At 46.7% G+C, this 22626-nt stretch overlaps 1 protein-coding gene across 2 annotated transcripts in view; it reads left to right on the forward strand.

The window, feature by feature from the left end:
* Gna12 (G protein subunit alpha 12) overlaps positions 1 to 22626 on the forward strand; it is an 82662-nt gene that overhangs the window by 46688 nt on the left and 13348 nt on the right. The window contains exon 2 of one of the 2 annotated variants that reach the window (XM_052754198.1): positions 405 to 620. The exons of the other annotated variant lie outside the window; for it this stretch is intronic. Coding sequence (XP_052610158.1) covers positions 405 to 620 — 216 coding nt within the window. The remainder of the gene's footprint in view (positions 1 to 404; positions 621 to 22626) is intronic. 2 annotated transcript variants of the gene reach the window in all.

A 22626-nucleotide genomic window follows, 5' to 3' on the forward strand; every position in this document is an offset into this window, starting at 1 on the left:
CAATCTGGGGAAGAAAGGGTTTATTTCATCCTACACAGGGTCACAGTTCATCATCGAGCAAGTCAGGGCAGAAACTTGAAGCAGAAACTATGAAGGAACATGGCTTGCTGGTTCCCTCTCTGGCTTATTCAGCTAGCTTTCTCATACAGCCCAGGACCACCTGCCCAGGGTGGTGCTGCCCACAGTGGGCTGGACCCTCCTGCATTGATTAATAGTCAAGACAGTCCCCCACAGACCACTTTGATCAGGCAGTTCCCCAGTTGAGGCTTTCTTCCCAGATGACTAGATGTGGTCCTGGGAATCGAGACATCATATCCAGACAAATGAGGAGCCAGTGCTAAAGATCTCCACAGTGGGCTCAGAGCACACAAGTAAACTTCCTTTCCCTTCTCACCTCCTTCCAGGGCTCGAGGGTGCTTGTGGACGCGCGTGACAAGCTTGGCATTCCCTGGCAGCACTCTGAGAACGAGAAGCACGGGATGTTTCTGATGGCCTTCGAGAACAAGGCAGGGCTGCCTGTGGAGCCTGCCACCTTCCAGCTCTACGTGCCAGCCCTGAGCGCACTCTGGAGGGACTCCGGGATCAGGGAAGCCTTCAGCCGCAGGAGTGAATTCCAGCTGGTGAGGGAGCCTTCAGCCTCTATGTGACAATTCTGCCCCCTAGAATTTCCTTTCAAACCCAGCCCTGTCATCCCCATACTCACTCAGGATTCTGGGGCAAGAAGATTTCGAGCTCAAGGACAGCCTAGGTTTTGTAGAGAGACCATCAAATAGGGGAAATGTATTAACAGGAGTGAGCTAGAACTTGCTACAAACCCTAATATTAAATAAAACACATAGCAGAGGCCTGACCATCTCAGTGGTTCCAGGGAGAGCACACTTCTCTTGGCACAAAGAGCAAAGGATTCTTACCATAGTCCAGACTGGCGTTCAAGCTACCTTGCCCACATAGGAAAGCAGTACCCTTAAAGCAGCTTTCCCTCCAAGGAGGTGGCAGCAGCCCCAGGTCTCGGGTGTTCTCTGATGCCCTTTGTAGCTGTGTGACCTCTTCAAGTAGGTCTCTGCAGGTTTGTTCTCTCCACTGAAGGATCTATAAGTCTCGGAAAGGCTAATCATTGTAGCCATTTCGGCTGCTAAGGACATAGCCTGCAGCCAGAAAATGCAGGGTATTTTGCCTGTTTGCTTTGGGGTTTTCTTCTGCCAATCCTGCAAAACTGTCAGTTTTCAAAGAGAAGTGGTATTCTGTCCAGAAACCAGGAGATGTGTGACTGACTGCTATGGTCACAGTGTGTCAGGACCTCAACATCCTTCTTGTGTCTTTGCCCCAGGTACACAAGATCTTATTCTATCTCCTTTGTCCCTAGCCTTCTTTCGTGATGTTGCTGTAATAGTTTCTTATTTTTAAACATGATGGTCTTGAGCTTTCAACAGTTTTCAAACTTTGTATCAGGGGTTTCATAGGGCATATTTTCTTTTGTAACTTGCTTTTTTTCCATTCATATTACTCTCCATGGTTTCTTTTCACTGCTGTCTACTGTTCCATTATGCAAACTCAAAGGCTTCTCATAGGTGTCTTTCTGTTTTTTGTCTCACAGAGACTGCTGTGACCTTCCTTATCTGTCTCCAGGTGTACGTGCTCAAGGGTGGCTCTAGGATGTCAATCTTAGGATATAATCACTGGGTCACGAGGCATATTTATCTCCAGATAGACACAGTGACTGATGTCAGACTCTTTCCAGAGTAGCAGTTGCACTGGTGTGCTGCTTCTGGCGGTAGAGAGGGATCCCATTGTCCCCACACAGGCTGGTGTTTACTGTTGTCAGACCCAGGTTTAGCCCATCTCCTTAGGGTTTAATTGAAGTTGCCTTGAGTTCATGTGTGTTAGATATCTGCTTGTGTCTTTGGCCATCTCTTTCTCATTGAGCTGTGCTTTCTCCTTCACCTGACAGGTTCTGCTAACAGTCCATTCACACATTCCTTTCAGTTCAGTCCCTCTGGTAACGATTCCCACAGCCAAGGCACAGTGGTCAAAACCAACACCTTCATGTCAGTGCCAAAGCCAGCTCTGGATGCACATTGTGTGGCGCTTTCTGTCCCCTTGGTCTCTTCCATCTTCCCTGTCTGTTGTGACACCTGAAGACCACTGGCCAATTACTTTGTAGAATGTCCCTGTGTGTCCAGTGTCTCCTCATCACTAGAATGAGGTGATGAAGGGTGGGCCTGGTAGCACAGTCCTGTCATCGCAGCACTGGGGTGGTGTTGGTTGTTTTTGTTCTTTTTGGGTGGGCCCTCCACCCAGATCCCAAATAAATCACATACAGAGACTTAGTCTTACTTATGAATACCTGGCCTTAGCTTGGCTTAGTTTCTAGCTGGCTTTCCTTAGCTTAACTTATCCCATCTATCTTTTGCCTCTGGGCTTTTCCCGTTCTCTTACTTCTGTAAATCTTACTCTTACTCCGTGGCTGGCTGTGTAGCTGGGTGGCTGGCCCCTGGAGTCCTCCTCCTTCTCTGGCTCCTAGATCCTCTCTTACCCAGATTTCTCCTTCTATATATTCTCTGCCTGCCAGCCAGCCCTGCCTATTTCTCTCTCCTGCCTCACTATTGGCCGCTCAGCTCTTTATTAGACCACCAGATGTTTTAGACAGGCACAGTAACACAGTTTCACAAAGTTAAACAAATGCAACATAAGCAAAAGTAACACACCTTAAAATAATATTCCCCAACACTGGGGAGACTCAGGCAAGAGGATTGTGAGTTTAAGGGCAGCCTGGATTTTTAAAAAGAGGGTCAGCCGGGCAGTGGTGGCGCACACCTTTTATCCCAGCACTTGGGAGGCAGAGGCAGGCGAATCTCTGTGAGTTCCAGGCTAGCCTGGACTACAGAGTGAGTTCCAGGAAAGGCGGAAAGCTACACAGAGAAACCCTGTCTCAAAAATAAATAAATAAATAAATAAATAAATAAATAAATAAATAAATAAATAAATAAATAAATAAATAAATAAAATAAAAAGAGGGTGAGGTGGGTGACAGGAGAGGTAGCTCAACAGTTAAGAGTCTTTGCTGAGTAATTGTGAGAACTGGAGTTCAGATCTCAGCATCCTGCAAACACCTGTACCTACCTCTGAGGGTTCTGCTGCCCTCTTCTGGCCTCTGTGCATACATAGGCATACATATCAGCATATATTTGTGCATGTGTTCACAGATACATTCACACACATGTAAGTAAATAAAGTGAATCTTTTTGAGACAGGGTTTCTCTGTGTAGTCCTGACTGTCCTGGAACTCACTCTGTAGCCCAGGCTGGCCTTGAACTCACAGAGATCCTCTTGCCTCTGCCTCCCGAGTGCTGGGATTAAAGGTGTGCGCCACCACCGCCAGGCTTTAAAGTTAATCTTTTTAAAAGAAGAAGAATACATTTTTTGGCAGGAAAGCCACAGAAGTGGCATTGTGCTCAGACACCATGTCAGGAGGCAAGTGACACCAGTTTGTTCAGTTATTTGGTTTCAGCCCTGTCTGGTGGCCTTTCTCTTCTGGAACATTACTGCTACTACAAAATACTATCTCTCTGTATTCCGTCCTCAGACATATCCTGGGGGACACTGAGACTGTGCATGTGTCCTCTTTTTATTCATCCTGTGTGTTTTTTGTGTGTGTGCTTGCACACGCATGCGTATATGTGTGTATACACATGTGGAGGCCAGAACTTGGCATCTTCGTCTTCCTTGATTGTTGTCCATCTTATTTATTGAGGCAGGGCCTCTCATTTGAACCCAGAGCTCACTGGTCCGATAACCTAGCTAGCTAGCTTATTCCTAGGGTCCCCTGTCTCTACCTTTGAGAGGATTGCCACTGGGTCACTACACCTGTGCAGCATTTACATAGGTTCTGAAACCAGAACTCAGGTCCTCACATTAGTGTGGCAAGTACTTCATCCAGTGAGCCATCTTCCGGCCATGCCGTCACCTTTACACACTAATTTTAAAATCCATCTAGAGAGCATAACAATAGCATTTTTCTCCCCTTTGAGGCAAAGTTTCACTGTCCAACCAGAAAACTCACAAATCCTCCTGCCTCAGCCTCCAGGGTACTGGGGCTCTACAGGTACACACACCAAGCCAGGTAAAGATGATGCTCTCACTAGCTCTTGCATTTGCACATACTTCCTCAAGTTAACTTGAACAGCTAAGGAGAAAGAATGACAAATAGATGATGCTGTTGCCTTAGGAAAAACTTTTTCACAGGGGTGGGGATATAAACAAGGACTGGGAATTGAGTAGAAGTTACTCTTCGGTGTGTAACTGCGTGTTGGCCCTTTCCCCATCAAGTACTGTGCCAGGGAAGGGGGTTCAGGCCTGAAGTTGAAATGGAAATTAATGACTCAAATTTGTGGAGGGCTTGCCAGGAAAGGAGGTGCCAACATCCAGAGTTTATTTCCAACGACTACTTGATAAGATCTCCATCTAGGAAGTTCATGTGGAGTTCTCTGGTCAGATGTTGCCTGCCTTGCCCCACAGGGTATAGCGTCTTAGAGCTGGGCTATCCCTGGCCTAGGAAGTCAGCCTTGTGTTGTTTCAGACACGGACATAAGCTCAGAAAGGTGGTAGGGTGGCCAAGGCCACATCTTCTTGGTAGTCAGTGAGAAATTCGGGCTTTAAGTTTCTGTTGGCTTATTTTTATTTCCCTGTATTCATGTACTCATTCAATATTGAATGCATATCCATGTGTGCTGGATACCTGAGTCCGGTGCTGGGACTGAACCGGGTGCTAGAGATGCAGCAGGTAGACCAAAAATATGTTTGTTCCTGCAGCTTCCAGTCCAGAAATAACATGACTTAGAGCCAGGGTGACACTGCCCCTGGTGAGGGGACAGCAGTCATGTCTCTGTCATCATCTTTTCATCGTCCACTTTAGCTGCAGCTTCAGGTTACGTGTGTGATTTCAAAGACAAAGTGAACTCCAGGCCAGTGTGGCAGGTACATGGTGTTTCATCCCTAGACTTTGTACTTTCTGTAGTTTGCTTTGAGTAAAGCAGCTGACCAGTGGTGCTGAGCTGACCTTGTTGTCGGACAGTGATTTGCAGAGCGCTGTGCTCTGTGCCTGGCTCTCCCCTGAAGCTCTTGGTGTCCGAAGCCTTCTCTAGGCCACGTTCGGGCCATTTGTGTTTGGGGCTCTTTCCCTCTCTGCTGTCCTGAGAGCTGTGTCAGCCAAGCAGCAGCTTCCTTGTTCTTTACCATCTCACTCCTGTCAGTTCTTATTTCAGAGTGGCCAGGTTCATGCATTCTGGGAAGGTCTGCACTGTTGGTTGGAATATGCGAGTAAGGAACTCCATTCACAGGGGGTCAGCTGCTGTCAACCACGTGTGTGTCTGTGTCTGTGTGTCTGTGTGTCTGTTTGTCTGTTTTCAATGCTAGGGCTGGAACTCCAGGGCTTTGCATATGTTAGGCAAGCACTCTAAGCACTCTGCCCTTGAACCACAGCCCTAGCTTCCAAAGTGTCTTCTATTTTGAGACTGCCTTGCTAAGTCGCCCGCACCGAGCTCATGGTCCTCTTCCTGAGTAGTGGGATGACATGCCTGCAGTACCTCACCTGGCTGTCAGCTGAATTTCAGATGTGGCTAAGTGTGGTCGTGAGTGAATACACGCCTTAAGACTCAACAGTGTGAAATTGACAGCAGAGCCACAGCATGGCGAGCAGTGCTAAGCACTAATGGCAGCCTGCTCTCAAAAGTCATAGGATCCCCAGCTGAATGACCTGAGCGTGCCAGCTGGCTTGTCCCTCCCTGTGTACCTCTTCCTCCCTCCAGGCTGCCTCTGACTGGTAGTATTTCTACTCCAGCCACTCCCCAAGCTGGGATTACAGGCATAACACCACACCAAGCAGCTCCATACTATTTTAATTGACTCTCAAAATGTTTTTCTCCAGGGCTAGGGAGGGCTGGCGGATAAAGCATTTGCCAAGCAAGTGTAAGAGAGAACCTGAGTTCGAGTCCCCAGAAGCCACATAAAGCAGGCATGGTAGTACACCTCAGGAATCCCAGCACTCCAGTAAGATGGGAGACAGACAGAAGGATCCCCAAAACCCAGGGGCTGGCTGACCTGGAGTACACATCACTGAACAAGAGATGTCTCAGTTGTCTCAAAACAAGTTAGAAGGTGAGACCAGACATACATCATGGCACACAGGTGCTCATACTCACACTGTGTACAAACACATCATACACAAAATAAATAAATAAATAGACAAATAAACAAACAAACAAATAAATATGTGTATAGACAAAAGTGCTTTTCTCCAAATTTTTAAAGGTTTATTATTTTTATGACCTGAGTATGTGAATAATGCACCATATGTTATACAGGTGTCCTCACAGGCCATATTGGATTTCCTGGAACTGGAAGTTACAGACAGTTGTGAACTGCCTGTTGTGGGTGTAGGAGCCAAACCCAGGTCCTCTAGGAGAACAGCAAGGGTTCATAACAGCCAGTCTAAGGAAGAAAAAGAAATTTGTGGCTCCTTCTGTAATGGTTTTGAGGCCACAGGAACAAAGTGTCTTCCCTGCTCACTGCTGTGTGTGCATTGGAAAGAGCTGTGATTGACCTGGTGGTGACTCACAGTTCGGCCCTCATGGAAAACTTGTAAAGCAGCAGCATTTCCATGGCAAATGACAAGCTCCCTGTGGGCTCTGTTAGTCTGGTGTTTTGACAATCCAGTGGTCACCATTACCCTGCAGGTGGGGTCTTGCTTTTTCCTCAGCTGTGGAGATAGCCCACAGACTTGATTTCCTTTAAGATATACTATGTATAGTTGAGGCTGTGAACTAGAGGAGAGAAGCCTGGAGAGCTGGTGAACATAGCCTAGGGCCTTAGTGTTTCTTGTGTGTTGAAGCAGTCAAACATTTCAGAGAATGTTGCTGTGTAGAATCCACATAGCCCTGCTTCCAGTACGACTGAGTCTTCCTGGGGCCTGTGATGTTGCATTCAGGCTGATTGCTGTCCCGGAACAGGGGTGAGACTCAAGCTTGGCTTTCAGGCATAACCGTGACTCTGCACTCTAGACAGACAGGAGACAAGGACTGCATCCACCCTGTGCTCTTATGGTAGCTTCCCAGAAGCTCTGTCCAACAGCAACCCTTGAAAGTCACATGGCCTGGACCTACTGGAAAGGCGATTGGCCAAACACAGTTTCTCAGCTGGCAAATTGTCACCGAGGAGAAAGGGCAGGCTGCAGTGGAGGAGGTGCCTGGCAACAGCAGCCAGAGTTCCTGTGGGGCCTTTCCTGTCTAATCTGAGGCCTGGGAATCAGTGTGACCTGTGGAGCCCACACTACATAGGTCACAGTTGGGCTGTGCTGAGTCATTTTACTGTCATGTCTAATGTAGTCTGTGCAGTGTTTCATAGGCTGATAGAGGTCAAGACAGGTGTACTTGAAGTCTTGTTCATCTCTTGAATCCTCTCATTCTGCAAATGCTTGCAGAGGAGCCACTGTGGATCCGGTGTTCTTATGAGAGCTGGAAAATTGTAGCAGCCAAGAGCCCTGCTCCTAGGGAAGCTGACTATGTCATCTGTGGAAGAGACAGTAAACAGACTCTTACTCTGGTTGGAGCAGCTGTGGGACTAAGTGCTTGTTCTTACTCTTTAGGTCATTGAGCATGTTTGCCCAGCCTCTGTCTCTGCCCACTGACTGCTCCAGGTCAGGGATATGATGGCAGTGGAGCCATGGTGCCCCATCAGCCTCTAACCTCTAGCCCTAACTGGAGCAGCTTACCAGAAAGGTCAAGGGGTAGCAGAGGCCATGGGGAGGGGTGTCAGAGTGCAGCAGGGAAGCAGGTAAGATAGAACCTTGGGTGGTGTAGTGAAAAGTGTCAAGTCCAGGCAGGCAACCATTGTGAAGTACACAACAGGCCCTGGAAAGACTTGACCTTAGCAGAGGAGTGGGATAGCAGTTGTATTTTAATAGGACTGTTTTGGTAGCTTCACTCAAAATAAAAGCAAGGGTCACCTGGGTGAGAAGAGATGACGGCTAGAGAAGATCCCTAGCTCACCTGTGGTAGCCTTTCCTGAGTGGACGATTACAGGTGCATCACCATACCCAGCTCAGAAGCTCGGCTTTCAAAATGTACTGTTCCCATTGCGACTTAAAAAATTCACTAAATCCTGCATCTGGAGACCATCCCAGTCCTGGTGGGACAAAGCCAGCAAATGTTCTGTCCCAGAGCATGGGAACTAGCAGCTCTGGTGGCTTCAGCTCATTTGAGTCCCCAGCCTACACTGGAGGGGTAGGACTTGCAACTGTGTGCTCTTAGGTGGCTCTTCCTGAGGACAAGGCTCCAGAACGCTGGGTTGTGAGCTCTTCTGTGCCTCGAGCTGCTCCTGCTCTAGTGCACACTGTTCCTTGCATTTCACTGGCCACATGCAACACAAGTGTGGAAACTTCTAGGAACCCACCACTATGGAAAGCATACTTTACCACAGATTCTTCTGGAATATGCTGCCAGAGGCTTTACCTCTGAAGGGCTTGTCGGTTTGAGACACAGTGTAGATGTAGAGTAGAATTAATCATGACATATTCTATACAGTGAGGCCAGAAATCTCAAAGAGAAGAGTAATGGGGTAGATGGAGATAGAATCTTAACTTTTATATGGTGTATGTTAGCATGAAGAAAACTGCCAAGTGCTGAATTAGGGGAAAGTACAACATATAAAAACGTCCTTTGAGGGGCTGGAGAGATGGCTCAATAGATACAAGTGTTCGCTCTGTAAACATGAAGACCAGAATTCAAGTCCCCAGTACCTTCAGGAAAGCCAGGCATGGCCATGAATGCCTGTAAACCCAGTATTAGGGAGCAGAGACAAGTGGATCCTGAGAACCAGTCAGCCAGCACGTTTCCAGTTCAGTGAGAGACCTTGTCTCAAGGCGATAAGGATAAGACCAGTGAAGAGGACACCCAGCCTCCTGCTCTGGCCACTGAGTGGGCACACACAGATGTATGCATCCTGTTTCAGGCATGCATGCACCATACAACACACAGAGGTGCTTTGGGGCCTGACACTGTGGCTCACTCGAGTGACTATCTATCATCCCAGCACTTGGGAGACAGGCAGCAGATTTAGGATCTAGATTTCAGGAGCCAGCCTGAAGTACGTAAGATTCTTTCAAACAAGTGGTTTTTATGTGTTAAGAGATTGAGAAAACAGCTGCAAGCTACATGAACGAGCACTTCTGAACCAATAAGTGAAGGGTCCCCTTCTCCCCATATAAAATAAACTCAAAGAAGAAATAAAGTCCCCAGCCTCACTGTCTATAGTGTAAACAGAAAATAAAGCAATAGTGATCAAACTTAGTGCTGGAGAGCCAGCAAGATGGCTCAGCAGGTAAAGGTGCTTCCTGCCAAGCTTGACAACCTCCATTTGATCCCCTGGGATCAGCATGGGAGAAGGAGAGAACCAACTCTCAGTAGTGGTCCCTGACCTTCACATACATGCCGTGGCATGTGCATGCCCACATTCTTACACAAAATTAATGAGTGTGTGTGTGTGTGTGTGTGTGTGTGTGTGTGTGTGTGTGTGTGTGTGTGTAAAGAACTCACTGTCAATTATCTAGGTAGTGACTTTACTGACTTCTTAATCTTTTTATTACAGTGCTGCGGAAGGCATGCCAGGCTCTGCCACTGACCTACCCCCAGCCCTGTAGCAATCTTACACAATAGAACTGCAGACTGAGGGGACTGCAGAAAATAGTTACTGTCTAAACAAGTGATAGGCATATAGAGCGATGGCATTCTGCTGTTTAGAGTGAAAACAGCATGTTCTACCCTGTGACAGTGATTTCATCACCCAAGGGATTCATCCTGAAATGGTAATTGGAAGGTTTCTGGCTTCTGGTTAAAGTGGGATGGCTATCCAAAGACCTGAAAATAATCTTAAATGCTAGACAAAAGGTTAAAACTAATTTATGAGGACCAGCAAGATGGCTCAGTGGGTAAAGGCACTTGCCACCAAGCCTGAGGCACCGAGTTTGGTCCCCTGGGAACCATGTGGTAGAAGAGAGAACCAACTCCCAAAAGTTGTCCTCTGGTCTCCAGACGAGCGCCGAGGAGATGGTAGTCCTGGCAGCTGGCTGCTTTTCCTGAGACATGTAGAGTCTGAAATGTCTCCTGAGCTGAGGTCTTGAAAGGGAATAGAGCCAGGTATGGTAGTGCCTGCCTATAGATTATTTCTTACACTCCTAGGACACTGAAACAGAAGGATTTTAAGTTCAAGTCCAGGCTAAGCTGTAGAAGAACATATCTCATAAGAGTAGGGTGTAACAATTTCACATTGTCAGCCTTGGGGAATCTGATCAGAGACTCCCCTATAAGGTCCCACAGGGTCACAAGGTCTTGGATGCCAGAAAGATGTTCTGGATGGATGCCCTTCCCAGGCATAGTGGCACAACTGCACTTCCTGTGTTTACAGAGAGAAATGGCAGCAAACAACTTCAGGGAAACTGAAGAACCTTCGTGTTTTTAGGTGAGATCTCACTATGTAGACCAGGCTGGCCTCAAACTAAAATTGAGCACTATTGAAAGTGACATGTAAAAAAGCCTTGGAGGGGCTGGGCAGTGCACGCCTTTAGTCCCAGCACTAGGGAGGCAGACACAGGTAGATCTCTGAGTTCAAGGCCAGCCTGGTCTACAGAGTGAGTTCCAGGCCAGACTCCAAAGCTACAGAGAAACCCTGTCTCAGCAAGAAACAGTAAAATGGATGGATGGATGGATGGATGGATGGATGGATGGATGGATGGATGGATGGATGGATGGATGGATGGATGGGTGGGTGGGTGGGTGGGTGGATGGGTGGGTGGATGGATGGGTGGATGGATGGGTGGATGGATGGGTGGATAAATAGATAAACAAATGAGCCAGCCGTGGGGCGGGCAGACAGATAGAATGAATGAATGAATGAATGAATAAAAAATTCGCCTTGGGGCAGCTGTAACTTGGGAGAGGTGGCATGCTGACACTTGCCCAAAGACTTCAGAGAGGAGACTTCCAGCCTATTTGGTGAAACTGGAGACAGACTAGAGACGGTCAAACTACAACAGGAGTCTTGAGGAAGGGATTCAGGACTGATCTCCTGTAGAGGACAGGGATTCCACCTTGAAGTCTGAGGCCTCAGGAAGAGTGATAATTGGTTTATCCGTTAGTTCTTTTGTCCTTCCTCTTGATGTTCTTGCCAAGGCTCTCCTCTTAGACTGGGTTATCCTGCCTTAGGGTATTGATGCATGTGTGTTGGTTTTGTGTGCAGTGAGGTCCAGGGTCGTTTTGTGTGTGTGGACTGTGAGTATCTCTAACACAGGGTGTTAACAACTGGCTGTTCCTTCCCATTGTCAAAAAGCAGTTTGCCACAGAAGTTAGGCTTGCTTTGAGATACTTGGTTCCGCTCCACTGGTCTGTGCACCCATCTCATGCAGGTCCACACTTGGGATCAGACTCTGTAGTGGGTTTTGAAGTCTGCAAGTGAGTCTCCAGCTTTAGTTTCTTTTTCTCATTTGCATTTCTCATTGCTTTCATTTGCATTTTCTGAGGACAATGGTGTCAGGGGGTTTTGTTGTTGCTGCTGTTCTTGTTTGCCTGTTTGTTTAGGAGGGGGTGTTGACACAGGATCTTGCCTCATACTCAAAGAGATCACCTGCCTCTGCTTCCTAAAAGCACAGATTATAGACATGCACACCACACCCAGCAAGTTATTTTTAAAGAAGACTAAAGTAAGTGGCAGAATTGGGGGTACAGTGATGTGCACCTTAGTAGTAGAGCCCTTGCCTAGCACACAAAACCCTAGATTCTATCCTCAACAACGCAGGCACACAAAGGTGGACCAGTCTATCACAGAGACCAGCAAACTACAGCCTGAAGGATAAATGTCATGTGGCTTATTTTACTATGCCTTCCCCCAGCTAAGAAAAATAATAGGTAGTAGAGAAAACTGTTTGTAGCCCACAAAATCTAGAATAACTGGCACCTGGTTCTTTATCAAAGATCTTTCTTGATCAGATATAAAGATGGATTTTTAAATATCTTTAATAACCAAGGCAGCAGGGGTATGGATGGAGATGAAGATAAGCAGAACTGTGTGATCTCAGTGACCTCATCCACTTCCAAACAGATCAAAAACTGAAATATGAAGAGCAGAACCATAGGCCTTCAGGAGGAGTTCCCTTAACTAACACACACACACACACACACACACACACACACACACACACACACACACACACACACACTGACTGCCTCTCTTCATTTTGAGACAAAGTCCTGCTCAATAGCCCAGGCTAGCCTGTAACTCTTGGTAGTCTTCTGAGTACTAGGATTGCAGGTGTGTGCCACAACAGCTGGGCTGGAAGACTTTCAAAAGGCTAGTCCAGACAGCCATAGTATTGCACACTTATAATCCCAGTGCTCAAGAGGTAGACACAGCAGAATCAGGAGTTCAAGACTAGCCTCACCTGCATAAGAAGTTGGAGGTCAGGCTAGGCTATGTAAGACCCTGTCTCAAACAAACATGCAAGTCCAAGAGGAAAAGATTAGTAACTTAAGTACCATGAAATCAAGCCCTCTGTGCCTTCAGAGGCACCACCAGCCATGGAAGTGAGATTGTTTGCAACTGTAAGCTCGGGTGCAAGTGCCCAGGCCATTTCAGGAACTTCTTCCTGTATCTGCAAGAGACAAACAACTTACTAGGGAAATGAGGTAAAGCCTCGAACATGGACCTGCTGGACCTGCAGGCACTGAGACATCTGATTCTGAAATGCAGCAGGGATATGACATGGTCGGAGCTCTCAACACTGCTGCTGACAGGAAGGCAAACCAGTGCACCCAGTCTAGAGAACAGATTGTGTAGTTACTGAAGTGAGGATATGTGCTCCCTAGAGGATTCACAGTGGCATTATTTAATAGTCACAAACAACCCAGATGCTCCTTGGAAGTAAAGTGGGAGCTAAAGGTTTTTATTTGTGACAGTGAGGTGCAGTGAATCCCACAAATGATCCAGTGCTTAACCACACATACATTCATACATTTCATATGTATTTCCCATGGCTTCCCTTTTTTGTGTGTGTTTTGTTTTGTTCTGTTTTTTGTTTTGTTTTTTGTTGTTGTTGTTTTGAGACAGTCTCATGTAGTCCAGGCTGCCCTTGACTTCTTTATCCTCCTGAATCCTAAATGCTGGGATTTCAAGTGTTCCCCACTACAACCAGTGGTGTTGGGTGTGGAGTCAGGGCTTACCAGACAAGCACTCTGCCTACCTGAGCCCCAGTCTAAACTTCATATAGTACAACTTGACTGCACTCTAAATTCAACAACACTGTGGGAAAATGTAGAACTGGGTGTGATAAAGGCACACATACACACATGCCTATAATCTCAGTGCTGGAGATGTAGACAATGTCCCGGGACGAGCAGCCTATGGGTGATAATGTAAATAAAGAATCTAAATAATTAAGTGAACATGATCATCCTCTGGCCTTCACACAGACACACACACACACAACTACACAAAAGTAATAAGAAATATCCCCAGTGTTGGCACAGGTTACTTTTTAATGAAGTCGGGGTTTTATGAGGCCGCACTGGGGTTCCAGTCACATCTCACTTGATAGTTTGTTTAGACAAGTTCTCACTATGTAGCCCTAGCTGGCCTGTGCCTCTGGAATGCTGGGATTGAAGGTACAGCACCTCCCCTGCCCCTGTGAGTGCCATTGTGTCAGTTGTACTTTTATGTGCTTTCTCTGTCTGTCTGTAATTGACAGTGGTAAGAATTGAAAGGGGGGGCTGGAGAGATGGCTCAGAGGTTAAGAGCACTGACTGCTCTTCCAGAGGTCCTGAGTTCAATTCCCAGCAACCACATGGTGGCTCACAACCATCTGTAATAGGTCTGGTGCCCTCTTCTGGTCATACATGCTGTATACATAATAAATAAATCTTAAAAAAAAAAAAAAAAAAAAAAAAAAAAAAAAAAAAAGAATTGAAAGGGAAGCAGTGGCTGAATATGCAGAACCTTTTGTAAGGAGGTGAGTTGTGTTGTTTATCAAAGGAAAAGCAAACAGAAAGGAAGTAACCCAAACACTCACTAGGAGCTGGGTAGCCAGACTAGAGCTCTGACCTCTTGAGCACTGTGTAAGGGCCAGGAAAGCTGAGGGGTCAGAGTGCTGATGTGGCAGGAAGTCCCTGGTCCTGCAAGTGAGGAAGCACAACACATCTGTCTGTCCTGTCGCCGAAGAGAGGCACACATGCCTGGGGCATAGATGAGTAAAGCCTAGTGTGGCCAGACCACCTCCATTCCCATTTTTGTTTTGTATGCCTACAGCCACAAAATGGTACACTCTCTGAGTTAACTGCTGTCACAATAATAGCCAGTTGCCCAGGCTGATCTCCAGCTCTCTGGGGCTTGAATGATTTTCCTTCCTTGGTTGCTGAATGAGCTGGGAATGTAGATGTGCACTGCCATACCCAGCTCTAAATTATTTTTATTATACTTATTTATTGTTTGTGTGTATGTGTTCATGTACTACTGAGTGCATGTGGTGGCCAGAGGACAATTTATTGAACTCAGTTCTCTCCTTTGCTGGTCTGGGGAATCAAACTCAGGTCATCAGACTTGGTGGCAAGTACCTTTACCTTACTCTCTCAGACATCTCATCAGTCCCTAAATTATATTTATTTTTAATTGTGCTGAAAACATATTTTTATAATCATAAAAGCCATGAGACATTTTAAGAACAGACTGTAAAACTCAGACCCTGCAGAAGCATGTTTTATGAAGTCCATGTAGCATTTAGGTAAGCAGGCTTTGGGTTAGCTCTCTTTGACTAGCTGTAATGTGCTGTGTGAAAGGCCCACCTCCTTTCACCCAATTCAGCAGGGAGTGGTTAAAGCCTGTGTCCTCCAGCTCTGTTGCTTGTCATTGAAGCCACCATTGCCTGGCTGTGTGGGGTAGCAGTCTCTCTCAGGTAGATTCTGGGAGATAAAGGCTTGTCCACCATTCCTTCTTCAGAATTCTCATTGGGCTCTACCCTGGGAGGTGAATTCTGGAAAGAAGGCTACCCAGTGAGTACAGGAGTTGAGGAGCCTGTAGTGGGGCCCTCCTTCGGCCTGTGTTCCTCACAGCTCCATGAGAAGGAAACTCTAGGTCAGATCACCAGGAGGAAACAGGGCTTCATCCTTGTGGGGAGGTTAAAGGTGATTCTCCAAAGAAGTAGGAGGGAAGGACACTGTCCACTGTCCTTAATAAAGCCCAGGTAATAATTGCTTCCGTAAAGCAAGGTCTGCCCTGATCTGGCCATCCTTAGGATGGTTAGACGATGGGTTTATTGGCTTGTAGTGCCTTTTGTCTTTGTTCTTCATCTTTTATGTTTGTTTGTTTTATTTTTTTCATTTGTTTTGTTTTATTTGTTTTACATCCCAACCACAGTTTCCCCTCCCACCTTTCCGCCCATTCTCCAATCTTTTTTTAAATGTAGTGAATTGTGCCTTTTTGTTTCTGCAGTCCCTTGCCACCAGCCCTTCTAACAGAACAGCCTTACAAAGCGCAGGTCAAATCTGTGGCCCTATCGTGTGCACACCTCTGCTGGTGGGGCCTTGGTGAATGCCAATGGATGTCACCATCTAACATGAATCTCAAGAGGTTGGAAAGGGGAAAGTGTCATACTCAGACCAGCTCAGAATCTTGTTGGAGCCAGGGAGGTGCACATGCGCCACTGTGCACTTGCAAAGGTCAGAGGACAACTTTAGGAGTCATTTGTCTTTGCACTGCGAGTTCAGGGACTCAAACTCAGGGCATTAGATTGTCCCACAGCACTTTCACTCGCTGATTCATCTCACCAGCTCTACTCTCCACCGCACTATTTGAAACAAGGTCTCTCTTGAGTTGGGGTTACACTGGCTAGCTAGCCAGCCCTGGGATCTGCCTGTCTCCACCCCCTAGTGCTGGGGTTACCAATGATGGCCGCCATGACCAACTTTTCATGTGAATATTGGAGATCAGAATCCAGGTCTTAATGTTTGCATAGGAAGCACTTTACTACTGAACCATCTCCCTAGCCACCCTCCCCACACGGGTGCCCTTCCATTTTCTGTGGCACCATGAACATGAGTATCCATCCTTGGATGAGCAATTCCTATGCAGAGTCAGTGTCCATGCCCTGTGGAGATCCACCTGTAATGTCCATCTCACATTCCAGCTCATGTTCCCCGTGAGGACTCTGCCACAGTCACTGCATTTGTCTCTCTTGCTGGCAGACAGTGCATTGCCACCATGTTAGCTGTTCAGACCTTCTCAGAGTAGTTTGCGCAGTCTACCCTGGATCAACTCCAGGGAACAGAATTGGGACTCAGCATATCTATGGGATGCTCCTTGAGTATTTCTGATGCCCTGTTGTCCCTACCATGCCTGCCTGTTTGGAAATCTGCTGTAGTTCCCAGACATAATGGTAGCTGCCCTTCCTAGGAAAACCCACCACTTAGAACAAGCTATCTAATATAGTAAGCCATTTGGTACCCAGGCTTCTTCAAATGCATAAGGACGAGGAAGTTCTGTTTCCCTGCTGTGTTTATTAATAAGGCTAGCAGAGGCCTCCAGCCAAGCCACTAGGCACAGGGGTCCTAAGCTCTGGTGACTCAGAGGAATGGAAATCAATCCCTTAAACTGTGTCTCACATTTTAAGCTCCCATTTTTATGGTGTTGGCCTTGAACTCATGATCTTCTTGCCGCCCTAATGCCAAAAGGGCATGGTGGAGTCAAAGCTGAATCCAGAGTGCTAGAATTACAGGTATGCGCCACCTTTGGACCCTCAAGCCTTGGTTCTCGCATGTGTTCCACCTCTGTTGCTCTTTACTGATTTTTATCAAAAATGTCTTCAGGTCCCATCACTTAAATCTCTTGTCTCCCAAGGCAGCTCAAGCTGACTCTCATTTCAGTCCACTCTGTGGTGACATTTCAGCGAGATTAGGCTGTGGAATCGAAGGCGGTGTTCTGCTGTGCCTGTCTATATAATCCCAGCACTCTAGAGGCCAAGGTAGGGGAGTGCAAGCTTGAGGCCAGCGTGGGCTAGAGAGAAAGATGTTGTCGAGGAGCACAGCCACATCCCAGTAGTGGAAAAGGGCAGTGTCCATTAGAATAAAACTTAGACACCTAAGAAGTGGATCAGAGGGGAACTTGTTTTATGTGTTTAGAAAGCTAAATGATGGGCTGGAGGGATGGCTCAGCTACTCTTCCAGAAGACCCAGGTTCAATTCCTGGTACTCACCTGAGAGCTCATAATCAGCTGTAACTTCAGTCCCAGGGGATCCAACACCTGCTTCTGGCCTCTGGGCACCAGGCATGCCTATGGTGCACGGACATACACACTGGCAAAACACCCATACATACAAAATAAAAATAAAGGGAAATGTTTTTAAAGAAAAGGAAAAGGAAATGAAAACCATTTGCATGTGGCAGCTCCTACGTTCTGCACCTCGAGTTCTGTCCTTTTGTTTTAACAGTCTGGTTTATTGATGCCATCCCTTCTCTTGTGCTCTGGTGAGAAAGTCCAAAACCACTGACAAATCCTCCATGATGACTTAACCTTTAAGAACACAAGGCACAGGCCCCTCTGCATGTTCTCCTGATCTTCACCTTTAATTGGATGTTTGAGTCAGAAGAGGGGTGTTGAGCTCACAGAGCACCCATTATTCTCTGCCCACTCAGTCATTTGGCAGATCCTGTACTGAGTTTTTTGCCGTCAGCCTGGCAAAAACAGTAGTTCCCCCTCCTGCCCTTAAGCTTGAACACAAATGGCTATAGATGTCAAAGGCTGAGGTTTGAAAGAGTCACTCGGGTTCCTGGGACCAAAATGCTTTCGTTTAAGAAAAGGTCTTCATTTTCTTTATGACACAGTAGATTATTGCTTTCCAGTGCTCCTACCTCAACACACACCCAGCCTGGACAGGCATTTGACATAATTAATGCTTCTTAAGTCTCCAAGGACTTCATCCACTAAGAGGAGAGGGCTGAAGCCAGTCTGGCTGTAATCAGTCTCTGCAGGACCCACTGGCACATGTTGGCAGGGAGGGGAGAGGCCCCAAGGCTGCCCTGTAAACCACCAGGGTTTGCTTAGAATCAAAGAAAACCCAAGCACACTCAAGTGGAGTCCAGCACATGGATCAGACCATGGCCTTGATCAGGCCAGCTAACAGGCACTGAATCCCTAAGCTGTGGTACAGCGACATGGCAAACCCTGCTGCCCTGATGCCAAGAGGGCATGGTGAAGTCAAAGCTGAACTCCATTGTAGTCAGTTGTGAAAAGTGTTTTGGGACGCTATGGAAGAGTCACACTCGTAAGCCAATAACCTCCACACAGCATCTCAGCTATCAAGGGGATTAGGACAGTCCCAGGAACCTAAGCTCTTCTGGAAGATGCCAGTGCTGCAGCTTCAAGGAGCCTTCTAGAAAGTGCAGGCTACCCTCCCTGGAGGAAAGGTGGTACTCATGCTCCAGGCATCTTTATGGGAGAGCTGGATCTGTGACCAGCAGTCAAGTGATGTTCTGTCCAGTAGTCCCTGGGGCAGCACTTCAGGACAGTGTGTGTGCCTCTCCACAGAACGTGCTAGCAGCCTTGCTTAGGAGGCCCTGCTGGCCAGGGGAGGGAGCCCTGGGTTCCTGGAGCAGTCAGAGATGGTGGCAGGAGGTTGGGTAGGAAAGCCACTCTAAAGGTACATTCCCTGGATGTTCCAGGCTTTCTCCTTCTCTGGTTTGGGAGCTTAGAAGGCATTCAGTTGACTCCTGTTTGGAAGTACTGTCCAGTGTTTCTTGGTTGTTTTTATGCTGATGTTCATGAAGGCACAATGTCTCCATTGTCATTTCTTGGGTTTTGGCTTTTTGTTTTGAGGTAATTTCAGGCCTAGAGAAAGGCTACAAGAGTTGTTCTGAGAGCTTCCATCTGCTGCTGTTTGGGCCCACTCTCCTCCTTTCTCCCTCCCCCCTTCTTCTTCCCCCCTCTCTTCCCTTCTTTCCCTTGTCATATTTTCTCAGTGATGTTTTCTAACCCTTGCAGCCTCCTACCACAGAACTATAAGGAATGGATTATCTTGATAAACTTCCAACAAGCAACAGGTTTTAATAATTCTACCATGATTCTCCTTTCTTATGAGACACATTCTAAATGTGGCTTTTGTCTCTCCCTCCCTCCCTCCTACCCCTTTATTTCTCCTCTGAGCTTGTCTCACTCTGAAGCCCAGGCTGGCCTTGAACCCCTGGTTGTCCTTTTGCCTGGCCAGGATTACAGGCTGAGCCACCACACCTGGCTCTCTGTCTTCATTTAGGGAGTCTTAATCTTACATGAAGAAGGATTCCATGGAGTTGGAAAGTTGGCTCAGTGGTTTAGAGCACTTGCTGCTCTTGTAGAGGACCCTGGTTCTCTATGGGACAGGCCTCATTTCCTCGCTGCCTCCAGGAAATGGATTCCACTTCAGGAATCCCCCACTCCAGCAGCACCGGCTGCAGCTCTCCCCCATCTTCCTTCCCAGAGGCCAGCCACTCTGCTCTGAGGACCTTTGAAGGGAACTTGCCGGAGCTTGTAGTTCCATTTAGGGCTCTTACCCAGTTTCCTTTTAATTGACATGCGGGGTCTGTTTAACTTCCTGCTGCTATTTTGTCAAATAGCTGTGGTTTAATAAAGATGCACACAGCCTGTAACAGACTGTGTAATTGGAGCGTTCTGCCCTGCAAGCTGAGACTCTGAAATAGATCTTAGCCCTGAACCCGCTCTGAGCTACTCAGGATTATTAAACGGAGATGATTAATCCTCCTTGCAAGCAAGGCAAGAGCTGGCTTAAGTAAATAAGCTGGCTTTGTGGAAACTTGGTTCTTTTTATGCAGTTTTTTTTTTAAGTGTATAATTCAAGGACTTTCAGTAAATTTCCCCAAGTTGTGCAAACATCACCCTAAACCCATTTTTAAAACATTTCCATCACACCAGTGAGATCCATCACGCCCATCCACACTGGCCCCAGCTCCCAACCTAGACAGTTCCTTGGCCATTCCTGCCTGCAGACTTCCTGGGTATTTCCTGTAAATGCAGTCATACAATAGCTGGCTTCTTTTTGTTGTTTTATTGTGCTGTCATGGGGCAAGGGGAGGGAGGGAGAAGGAGACTCACAGTGCATGTACATGTAGCGGCCAGAGGTCACTGTCAGGTCTCCATCTTGGTTTTGTTTTGTTTTGAGACAGGGCCTCATGTACTGTGGTTGATCTGGAGCTCACTAAGTAGACGAGGCTGGCCTTGAACTCACAGAAATCCACCTGCCTCTACCCTAAGTGCTGAAATTAAACAAATGTGCCACTGCACATTTTCTCCATCTTATTTTTTTAAAGCATTTTTTTATTTTATTTATTTTTGTGTATGAGTATTTTGCTTTCATTCATGTTCGTGCACTGTGTGTCTGCTTGGTACCCGAGGATCTAGAAGAGATAGATCATTGGATCCCTGGGATCTGAGGACACTGACCTGCTAAGCCATCAGCCACAACTGACTGTTTGACTTAGCATCCACATTTCAGGTTCCCTCAAATTATACATACATCCTATATATCAGAATGCCATGCATTTTTTTGTTGCTATGTTTCATCGTGTGGATGAGCAGTGTTTTATCCACTAAGGACAGTGCTGCTATAAACAGCTTTATCCCACTTTTTTTCAAACTGGCACTTGGACCTGGGTCTTCATGCATGCTGGGCAGTGCTCTACCCACCGAGCTACATCCTCGACCCTTTTCTCACTTTGTATTTTTAGACAGTCTCATTAAGATGCCCAGGCTGGCAGTGAACTTGAAATCTTCCTGCTTCAGCCTCTCTAATGGCTAGGATTGCAGACCTCAACCACCAGACGATGTTGTTAGGAAGCTTTTAAAGGAAGGGTAAATATGAACAGTGTTCACTAAGGGCCGAGGCCTTATTCTTTTAGGCTGTTTGTCTTTCCAGATAAACATTTGGAAGGCTGTGAATAGTGAACAGCAAGTCTGCTATGATGTCTCCCCTTTCCATTCTTGCTATTATAGACACTGAACCCAGAAACCACTTTTTTCAAAGATTTCTTTATAATCTTTGTGTGCGTGTGTGTGTGTGTGTGTGTGTGTGTGTGTGTGTGTGTGCGCGCGCGCGCGGCGTGCGCGCGCACGCGCTAGTATACACATGTGCATCTGGATGTCCTCAGAGACCAAAAGAGGATGTTGGGTTCCCCGGAGCTGGAGTTACAGGCAGTTGAGTCGCCTGATGTGGGTGCTGACGAACTCTGATCCTCTGCAAGAGCAGCCAGTGCTCTTAGTTGCTGCCTCCCCTTGACATCTCAACTCTTCTAAAAAGGAACTCACTGATTTTAGGGTAGAATGTGATAAAACATTGTATCTTCCCCAGCCAGCTTGAAGGAGCCAAACTCTGTGGTGTATTTCTATTTACCAAGCTTGGAAATTTTTCAAAAATACCAAGTTAATTCTCCCAAAAAAGTAAAAAACATGTTGCTTTGAGAGACAGTCATTGACACCTTTCAAATGTCCACTTTGTCTGGAAAGTTCCTACTGCTCAGGCTATGGGAGGATGACACTTCACTTGGCACTCTTCCTGCATAAATGCCTAATGTTTCTCCAAGGAGGTGTCCCCGAGGTGGCCTGGCTTCGGCTCTGAGCATTCCAGACTGTTCTCTGAAGAAGGCCCTCCTAGGTGGCACTGCCATCACAGAAGCCCCAGGTCTTCATTCTTAAATGGCTGGCACATTTGTTTGTTTTGAGACAGGCTGTCCCTATGTTGCTCATGCCAGCCTCCAACTCAGGATCTCCCTGCCTGCACCCCCCAAGTGCTGGGATTACACATGTGTACCACCACTCCCGGCCTGACTCTAGTTCTAAATGACAGGCTATTTGCTTCACATCCACAAAGGGGAAAGGCAGGAATGATCAAGAAACTTAAATGTTAGCTGTGGTTTGCTCTCCGGTCAGTTGGCAAGTTGGTTTTATTCTCAGCCTTTGAGTCCTGCCTGGGACTGTGCACTGCCTCCACAGGGATCTGTGTGGAAGCTGTCTGCTGGTGACAATCGAGGACCTGGATAAAGATCATTTTCCTCCATCTGACTTGTTTCGTATGGTAATTTTTATTTTTGGTAAGGTCAAGTTAACTAAAGTAACTCATTTTTTTTTAGGTTAATTAAGAGTAATTAGAGAGAAGCCAGGTATGGTAACATAAACCTTTAATCCAGGTACTCAGGCAGCTGAAGCAGAAAGAAACAAACCTGGAGTACATCACACATGTGGGTACACGCACGTGTTTATGCACACACACACACACACACACAGATCAACCAGATTTTGAATATGATGAAGTAATCCAATAACAAAACATAAGCAGAATACACAGTTAAGCAAAGATACCTAACCAAATTTTTTCTTTTTATGCTGGTCAGTCACTAAAAAATGCAAATGTCACAATTTCACCTGTACCCAGATGCTTGTACCTTGAATTGTTTCTTTTGTGGGGATCAAACTCAGACCCCATACATGCTAGACAAGTACTCCACCACTGAGCTCTGTCCTAGCCCTAGCCCTCAATTTGCTTTGTATTTTGAGAC

The sequence above is a fragment of the Peromyscus californicus genome, unplaced genomic scaffold (assembly GCF_007827085.1).
Source record: "Peromyscus californicus insignis strain IS unplaced genomic scaffold, ASM782708v3 Scaffold_2__1_contigs__length_46816999, whole genome shotgun sequence".
In the NCBI taxonomy this organism is placed as follows: Eukaryota; Metazoa; Chordata; class Mammalia; order Rodentia; family Cricetidae; genus Peromyscus; species Peromyscus californicus.